Source organism: Pyxicephalus adspersus, chromosome 6 (genome assembly GCF_032062135.1).
Source record: "Pyxicephalus adspersus chromosome 6, UCB_Pads_2.0, whole genome shotgun sequence".
Classification (NCBI taxonomy): domain Eukaryota; kingdom Metazoa; phylum Chordata; class Amphibia; order Anura; family Pyxicephalidae; genus Pyxicephalus; species Pyxicephalus adspersus.
The window spans coordinates 64681987-64691853 of record NC_092863.1 but is presented as its reverse complement, the minus strand read 5'-3'; the positions used below and the strand labels follow the sequence as shown (position 1 = coordinate 64691853).

The 9867-nt window shown below is 37.2% G+C and overlaps 2 protein-coding genes across 3 annotated transcripts in view; both read left to right on the top strand.

Annotated features, from left to right (window-relative positions):
- The first annotated feature begins 2267 nt into the window (after positions 1-2267).
- ARL14EPL (ARF like GTPase 14 effector protein like) lies at positions 2268-6067 on the top strand. Of its 2 annotated transcripts, none has more exons than XM_072413790.1 (4): positions 2268-2325; positions 3352-3475; positions 3930-4063; positions 4910-6067. In XM_072413790.1, the coding sequence occupies exons 2-4, from the start codon at positions 3368-3370 to the stop codon at positions 5133-5135; spliced, it is 468 nt and encodes a 155-aa protein (XP_072269891.1). In that variant the 5' UTR covers positions 2268-2325; positions 3352-3367; the 3' UTR covers positions 5136-6067. The 2 variants fall into 2 exon arrangements, with proteins under 2 accessions (XP_072269891.1, XP_072269890.1); XM_072413789.1 differs by having other exon boundaries at positions 3927-4063.
- Positions 6068-8002: 1935 nt separating this feature from the next.
- COMMD10 (COMM domain containing 10) overlaps positions 8003-9867 on the top strand; it is a gene marked incomplete in the record, with an annotated part of 165968 nt that continues 164103 nt past the window's right edge. Inside the window, 1 exon segment of the mRNA XM_072416061.1 lies at positions 8003-8300. Coding sequence (XP_072272162.1) covers positions 8269-8300 — 32 coding nt within the window.

Genomic DNA, 9867 nt, shown 5'->3' with positions numbered 1-9867 from the left:
AAAAACACATATGCAGTACATCTCTGCAATACCTGCACATTTCTCTGTTACACATATTGATTACTAAATATATATATATTCTACAAATACCTGTTCATGTGCTACAAATACACTCAGCTACTAATTTTTTATTGTGGGTTGACAACACTCTTTACTAAACAACTCAACCACCCCAAATGCCTTTCTATACACAGCATGGGGAGTAATTGTCTTGTGGTCAAAAATATGTTTATGGGAATGTGTTTCTATGAGAAAGCATAGACAAAGAGCGCAGGACAGCTATTCATTTTTAAATAGATAAGCACATAATATTGCTTCCAAAACAAATGCTTCCAATGGTATTGATAACAGACTAATGAAACATAAGAGAAGGCAGCAACAGGAAAGAAATTGGAAAAAATAATTGTTAGGGTTTATATACAATTTAAGGCCTAAATTATTCTAACTTTTTATTAAACCTAACCTACCTATGGTGAGTTTTGGAGTTAGAAGATCAGGAGAAGCAGAGGGTTCCTTAAGAACTGTTTATTGACAACTACTTATGCACATGCTAGAATACACATTAACAGCATGGAACAGAGAATTGTTACTCATAGTAAGGATCAACTAAAAAACATTAACTCAAGTAGAGAAATTTTCATCTTTAGCTGTGTGACTTATTTTTAAAATCCTGCTGTAAGGTGTCAGTAAAATGTTCCTGTACTGAGTGCAATCTAGTCCACTCGGGGACAACTGATGGAGCAGCAACTGTCATATTGTATAATGTAGATACACATGTAAATGTGTTTATCTGTTACCCAACAAAGTACATCAGAAAACTAAATTAAACCCCCTAGCAACATATGAGTACAAAGATCTGAGCAGCAGCCTAGTGCCCCTCCAATCCACATCTACAATTTTAAATAAAAGTGATGTGACCTCCTGTATACCACAAAAAAAACTAGAAGGTTGGGAGAAGGTGGCCCTCGCCATTGTTTATAATTCTCACCCTGGCCAGATCTCTGTACCGGGACAGTAGGGTATCAATTTAGTTTTTTTTATGCACTTAATGGAAACAGATAAGTGTACTTTATGCATAATCATTTTAGGCAAAACCTTCAATTTCGTAGTAAAAATAAATAACAGTTCACACTTTACAAAACTTCTCCATTCCAACAAATGACACTTGTCTTTTGGGCTTGACAATGGTGAGTATCATACAACCCAGAAATTTGTTGTTTATGCATTTGAAAACATACAATCCCTGTATAGATAAAGCGACAAAAAAGCAGGATTTTAAAGGTACTAATACATGAGAACTAGAACATATGGGTGCCAATCCTCCTCCTATGGTAATTGTCAACATTCCAGGGGTCTTAGGTTAGAGTTTTTATTTTAAATACACACTATACTATTAGATGTGGCTTATGCACTTATGCGTTAACAAATAATGTAATTTCAGCTTTATTCAGCTTTTTACAGCTTTCCTTGAAATAGTATGAAGTGATGCAGCCATGAAGGCCCCTGTTCAGAAATCTTATTACACAGTGACAACACTCTGTTCATGTCTTCCAATTGTGTTGTCATGATAATTGAGACAACAAGTGGCTATTGAAGAACACATTGTATATACATGGTCCACTATTGTCGCCATCATGTAGCCATCATTTCAGTGCTTACAAATGGCTGCAGATCAGCAGGACCGGGATATACTAAAATAATTGAAGTTGATTATGATACACAAGCTAAATAAATGTAATTTAATTTGGGTATACATACACTTTTAAAGAAACCTGAGAAAAACATGCAAGCTGCCATTGCTGGCCTCTAATATTGAAAATTTTAGTTGCCTGGCTGTCGGGCTGATCTGGGACAAGCAATTGGCATTTTCCAAAGGAAATCAGCCATGGAAAGCCTTGAATTTTACAGAGTGTAGGTTTACTGAACTGCAATACTATTAACTGATGATTTGCAAAACATGTAAGTATTGAACGGATTGGTAATTTGACCAGAAAAAAAAGGAATAATTTGACAAGGAACATCTACAAGGAAGCTGTTAGATTGTTTCCAGCAAAGATATAGAACATAAGAATTTGAATACAAATTTAATACAAAAGAATTTGAAGGAGGAACAATGAACATGAATACCACTTATACTTCATAGTGTACACAAAATAAAAGTCATTATCTGACTTTCACTTTTGTGAGTACACAAGGCGGAGATTGACAGACATGACCTCCCTTATCAGTGAAAAGTGTAGAACATGCATGCTATGAGAAAAGTGCTAAGTCACTGACAAATAAGAGGCGTAGAAAGTGTTTGGGGAAGAAACACCTGCTAAAAAGGTAATGTCACCACTGTAATTACTGGCGTTTTACTTTTTTTTTAATCTTTAGACCTGATTTTAGCATATAATATACGGCAGTAAGCAAAGTCAGAATTATAGGGAATATAGTGTATAGGGAAAGTTTGGAACCCCCAATCAGGATTTTAGCTGTCTATGCTCCTCTGGGGGAATTTAACCCTGATGTGGAGATGGAAGGTAATGGGAAATTCAAGCATTTAGAATTGTCATTTGGACAAAAGAAGAAATTTAATCTTCCAGTGAGGACACCTTCTCTGGAGAAAACTGAGGGGAATTCCCTTTACTTTGTAGATTCCTCTCACTGCCCATTGCATCTCCAGGATAGGAAATAAAAGGACATTTCCCCAAAAAAGGTCGTTAAAAAGTGAAAAGGGTTTAAACCGTTCCCACTCTGGCCATAAAGAATTTTTGGCTTTACATACACTTTACCATTCTGTCCTACAGCATTTCAGTTGTGCACTCAAGCTTCAAGATCTGTCCTGAGCACTGTCCTGAATATATTTTTGTAAAACAAAAATTAACTGACTGTTGTTAGAATGCATTTGTAAACAAAAACAAAAAAGAACTGTATGTGTAAAACTGATTCAAGTTTATAATTTTATGATATAAAATGTATAATATTTGAATGTGAATCAAACTGCAATGTTACACTTTGTATCTACTGTAGTGTGGTATATAACTTGTTATAAAGCGTGCCATATACATATGTACTGGATAATGCCTGTTGTGCTGCACATATTGGGCCTGATTTATTAAAGCTCTCCAAGACTGGAGAAGATACACTTTGATCAGTGAACCAGCAAACCTGGAATAGGTCTGGTCCAAGATTGAAAATATATTTAACAAGTAGCAAATTACTTTTTGGAAATCCATTCCAGGCTTGTGGAATCATCCAGGTTCACCGATAAAAGTGTATCCTTTCTAGCTTTAGGGAGCTTTAATAAATCGGGCCCATTGCAATCCAATACTTTTAACAATTAGATAGAGCTTGTTTTGTATTTTACAGATTTCTAAGCAAAGAAATGAGTGAGAAATCTTTAAAGTCCAACTCTGGGAAAAAGAGTGAGAATCGAGAAGAAATGGAAACTGAAACTCCTAAGGAAGATTCACCCAGAGCTCAGAAGCAGTTGGTATGACTTTGAGATACTGTAAATTCCATACCGATTTCAGTTATTAGTGGACATTAGTATGAAAAATAAACCACTAGCTTCATATTTCTGTGGGGATTCCATTGGTGAGATCTTCATTGTGGGCCTACATATATAGCTAGCCTCTAAATTGTATTGTGCTGTGCTATGCACAAAGAAAAACAAAAACAAAAAAGTCAGGGAAAAGTTTTTTTTTTGGCAGAAGAGACTACTGTCAAAACCTATACATTCTAGTGTAGTGACTTTTTGGGTCTTCATTCAGCATTAAAACTCATTTATAAACCCATCAGTTTTTCAAAATTCAGCTCCAACATTTAGCTAGCTACAAAAGAAGACATCAGAGCAACTCTTGACTATCAGAGAACTACATATTACATACATGTTTAGACATAGGAGGTAAAATGCTATACATTTATCTTGTTATTGTTTTTAGCAGCAAATTGAACGACAGTTGAAATGTTTGGCCTTCCAAAATCCTGGACCTCAAGTTGCCGATTTTAATCCTGAAACTCGGAAACAAAAGAAGAAAGCTTATATGTCCCAGATGAATGTGTACTACTCTACAAACAAGTAAGGACATTTATAGTGCCAAGTCCATCAGTGCCATCCTGGTGATTTCTGCACTTGGTATATTTAAGTGTGGGTATAATAGTCACTGCCTGTTGGGATTTACTACACAGTACTCATATCTTGGCATATTTCTAAGCTTATATATGCTAAGCTTGCAGAATGACATGACAATTGATTGCACTGTGTGTATCTAGGATCAATTAATGTGAATTGGTCTGCAGCTAATGAGAACTTTCCAAAACATTCAGTCACTGTTTTAGGTAATCTCATCCATTTTTCATGATTCTATTCACTTCATAAAATATTATCTGAAACCTCACAAAGTGAAGATTTCCTTACAATTCTTTTAACAACTAGAACAATATTGGAATGTCTCCTAAAGCTTTCAGTAGGGTGGAACATCTGGCTTGGGGAACGTCAAAGAATGTTCACTGAACCCAGGCCTATGTCTAGGCAAAAACACTTTCCCCATTTATTTATGATTAACCTGTAGTGTTCCTGAGTTTTTGTATTGTCCTGTTAATGTTTATTTGGAATATAATGGTAAAAGGTTGGATACCTTTTTCTGTTTCTGGTATAACTGCCTATCGAAGTGAAGGTGGTTATACTACTGAATCCCTATAGGGGATGTGTGATGAACACCGGGTTTTTCATTTATTACAGTAACATTCCCAGCTTATGGATCTGCATACTGAAGAATTTATATAAATATATTAGGTTTATGGTATAAGGTCCTGATTCCATACCACAAGAAGTACATACCTCCTGTACATATAATACTATATAATATAAAAATCAAATGATAATACAATATAAATGTTGAACCTATGTGTGATTTCTTTATAGGGTTGCAGTTAAAAAGTATGACAAGCATGGAAAACTTCTATGCAATAACCGAGATTTGTGTGACTGCCTAGAAGAGGACTGCCAAGGATGCTTCTACCCATGCCCAAAATGTGGTTCCACCAAGTGTGGGCCTGAATGTCGCTGCAACAGGAAGTGGGTCTATGACAGAATCCAAACTGAGACCGGCGATATCATAAGCAAGCTGCCATTTTATGTTCCTGATTAGCTGTAGTGGATTCCTGGAACAAGGACGGTGTATAGTGGATTTGTGTGTGTGTGTGTGTGGCCATTTCACATGTCATTTAGGAATATTTGGGCATAATGTTGATTGTTAGTTCTAATGGAGCAGCACATTTTATGCATAATGTAAATTATTCACTTGAATATTCTATAGGAATTTATTTTTATAGCTTTAATTGAGGAACATGTTTATACCGGATATATGTTGTTAACATATATGTGCCATCCATCGACAGATATGGAGTGCAATCATAGGCTACAAAATAGAGTGATTCAAGAGCCACGGAGGCCGATTTACTAAAGAAGTAGCGGCTATTCACTTTATAAAAGTGAATGTTCACTTTGTTTGTTCAATAAAAAAATGCATACCCAGCCATGTAGGGGTAAAAAAACAAAACAAAAACATTTTTTCTTGCACGATTGAATGATTATAGAAACACGGCTTTAACTCATGCAGTAAGTTAACATTTACTCTGCAAAGTGAACATTAAAATCAGCAATAAAAAGTATCCATATCCATGCCCCTAACTCTGGGCAGGGACAGTATTTATTAAAGGTTCTGATAGTGAACACTTGAAATATATTTTTCAATAATAATATTATATTAACCCAAGGTTATTTTTTTTTTTTTTTTTTTGTTGTGATGCCTCTTTAATTCCATTAGAATGTGCTTTATCCTTGGTTGTGAATCCAGGGTTGTTGTCACAGCCTGTGTAATGTTGAAAGGGTTTTATACTATTTGTGTTTTCTACATTTGTACTAATTTCAAATTTTCTATCAAGTTTTTTATTTTTCTGTACAGTATAATTTATATTTTTATATGTTATTACGTCATTCATAGGCTAAGGAGCAGAAATAATTTGAAATTGATAACTTGATAAGTTGTGAATTTGTAAATAAAAATGTGTGGTTTGTTTATTCAATTTCATTTTTTTATTGATATTTTATATTTCAGTGAACCTTACTATAGAGATTTTTTAGACATTTGCCTGTAGTTAAAAACTCAGCCCAGCACTATCATCTTCATTTTGAAAGCAGCCAGTAAAATAAAAACCACAATCTACAAAACATCTTGGACATGTTGGGGAAGGATTAGGACCCTTTGTTTCTTTTTTACTGCTATCTAAGGTTCCTATAGATAGATATATTTTTCCTTGCATGCTAACTAAATATTATGGTTTTACCACAAAGGAAGTCTGGGAAAATCTCCAAATGCAGCAAAGAAATGTAATGATTTCTTTTCACAGTGGAGAATGAGTAAACTATCAGTTATGTCAGCTTTTTATTAAATATTTACCAGGAAATACTACATACCCATACACCAGTCATATGTGGAACATGGTACCTATGACACTGCGATAACATAATAGATAAAGGTCAACACTCCAATTCCAGATCTTAACTCTGTTTGCTGATGTTCTATAAGATAAACTGACATGGAGTGTTTTGGGAATAGCGTCATCCCCTTTATAAAGGCAAGACGTAGAAGTACTATTTTATTGGATGCTTTTGCAGATTGTTTTTTCACATTCTCTGGTCACACACATATGGTGGCCACTTTATTAGTTACACCTATTTGTTAAAACAAAGCCAAACCACAAATCATTTATGTGCAACTCAATATTTATTACATGGGAACATAGACAAAGGGTTACATTTTTAAAGTGCTAAACATTAAATTGAGGAAGATGAATGCCAAAATAACTTTAATAATGGCAAGCTTTTCTTGTGTGAAAATTTTAGATTTTTTTGTACACAGCATATAAAGCCCCTTTTTTAATTTTGTTAGTTCAATTTCTTTATATATATATATAATCAAAGGTGTATTGCTCAGGATAACAATGGTTGAATTTAAAACTGCTTTCAGAACCATACTACGAAACCTCCAAGGTGACATCCTGCCTCCTTAGGACACTAAGCTTATATTTATAGCAAATACAGGGGTCCACTAGAAAGAGCTGGGCCCTTCTTGTTTCAACAAATGGAAAAGCTTCCTAATTGCCTTTTTTATGCTTTGCTTACTACTACTTCTAAAGAGAGGAATATATATATAGAGAGAGAGAGAGAGAGAGACAGAGAGAGATACAGACAGAGGGGGAGAGAGAGATAAAGAGAGAGAGAGATAGAGAGAGAGACAGACAGAGGGGGAGAGAGAGATAAAGAGAGAGAGAGATAGAGAGGGAGACAGACAGAGGGGGAGATAGAGAGGGAGAGACAGGAGAGAGAGACAGAAGGGAAGAGAGAGGGAGAGAGAACACCTTTTTCCTGAACTAAAGAGGAACTATACTAAAAACTTCGCTCTGGGCGCCGCCATCTTCGTCTTTTCTATCCTACGTCACCTGACCATGGCGTGAGATCGGGTGATGTAGGATGAAAAAAAAATGTGCAGTGAGATCGGCAAATTTTTCTCTTTGTGAAAAAAGGCTCCTTCTGTGCATACCTGAGATGCTCGAGCATGTGCAGAAGGTGCTCCCAATAGCCTCCTAGGATGTGTGACTTAGGTACCCCTGGAGGCTCTGTGCTCCCACTTTTCGCCAAAGTTTCCAAGAATTAGTAGGCAGTGCTGCACTTTAAAAAAAAATAAAGGGTTTTACACCTAAAAAAAAACAAAATAAAACCATAATTTTACCTTATATAAAAGGGCTGTGTACCCTTTTATGTAAAGTGAAAATTCTGAGTTTAGGTACACTTTAGGTTTCATATGGAATCCTCTGTCCTATAGACTTGTTGAATTAGTTTATTCACATTATAAGAAGTTTGAGCGCACCGATATCCAATAAGACAACCTTAGACAAACATTGCCACCTAGTGTACAAATAGAAAATTGCATCGTTTCAGTCTTGAAGTATCAGAGCAGGACATGCGCAGCCGTGCTGTTTGTATCTTGTTCTTTCACAGCCTCTAACGGACCTTGAGGCTCCAAATCGCGTGAGCTTAGGAAATAACCTAGCACAACTATCCATCACACCTGGCTTTTTGAGACGTGTGGGATACCGTAGCACAATAGGAAGAAGTCGGTCAGCTGACAAGCCGCACAAGTGTCACGTGACTTGTTCACTGAGTTGAACCATCACCGGCGCGACCAGGGGCTGAGGGGAGCTGTCGCGGTGTTCGTCACCATGGCTACCGTGATAGTGAAGGAGAGCGCGAGGTACGGCAAGGGGGAGGGGGCAGATGTCACTAGGAGGCTGTGTGGGCTGAGGAATCATGGTGTGACTGTACTGCTCATGTACTGTGATGGCCGGGTCAGTGCTGTGCTCCTGGTATATGCACATTATCCTGGTATAAATGCCCCTGCCATAGGTCCTGTGTCAGGACACAAGCACGGAGGTTACCCCATTGTAGTTGGAGGTAACAGAACACAGAACACTGTTACCTAAGTCACAGGCAGCTGCAACTGGCTAGTTCTGACAGTTCCTGCTAGAGTTAGTGCTGGCCCAGCTCTTACCTGCATGTTTCTATTGTACTCCCAGAATGATGGGTAACCTTGAAATGGAAGTAAACCCAAAACTAATCCAAAACAATAAAATCACACTTACCTTCAATCCCGCTGATCAGTCTTATAGGAGGTTTTTTCCATTGGGTCCCACATCGTCCTGGTATCCGTGTTTGGCCTGGCACAAAGGGAGTGCCAGGTGCCGCCATCATCTCCTCTCTTCTTCTGCATTCTTCCTATGTCACCTGATCTCACACGGTGCAGGCATGAGATCAGGTGACATAGATTGGGAAAAAGCTTGCTGATGTCACTGATGTATGAGATCAGCAATATTTTTCCCTATTCCCCTTCTGCACATGTACAAGATGCTCGGGTAGCCAAGTGCCTCCCAGGATTTGTGACGTAGGGATCCGGGAGGCGCTGCGCTCCCATTCATTCTTGATTGCCTAGGCGATGGAGAAATAGTAGGGCGGTGCTGAACCTTTTTTTTTGATTTTTTTCAAAAATAGGGTATTGCACTTAAAAAAAAAAAAAAAAAAAAAAAAATTCTTTTTTTAAATAAAAGGGTTATCTACCCCTGTAAAGTAAAGTTTCTGGATCCATCTGAATGTACATAGGGAGTGCAAAGTGTGCCACTGCTCCAGGCCCCACCAAATCAGTGGCCCCATGTCAGTTATGCAGGGGCTCACTGTTGCTATGCCCTCCACTGACTTGCAGTGTCATCCTTGCAGTGATGGGGCTTTCCAGCAGCATATGGGGTAATATAGTCCTAAATGTGTCTCTGGATACAGCTTGTTTAATTTTGGGTAGCACTATTTGTCTCACTGTTGGATAGATTCACCTTTCTATTTGTACTGGTGACCACTATCACCCTGGCAGTGGGGTTGTGGTGTACATGTAGCGCCTCCCAGTGGCAGCCCCATAAGGAGGTATTGGTACTGATCACTGGCCCCAGCTACCACCTGTACGGGCAAAATCCATCAATCATGTGGCAGGTGTGAATTTGTCCTAAGTGTTGGAGTTGTCTTTTAAATACAGTTAACATTCTGATAAAAATATATTATTATATAATAATTATCATATTTTATAGTTCAGTGAAGGTGTCTATAGGTCAGTTCAGTTCTTGATATTTCATTTCATTGATCTTTTGGTATTTTCTAATAAGATTGTAAAAACTTTTATCATTTTATCTTCCCAATACCAAATCTGCTTTATTATTATTATTATTACACAGTGTTTTTTAAAGTGCCAACATATTACGCAGCGCTGTATAAAGCCCAGT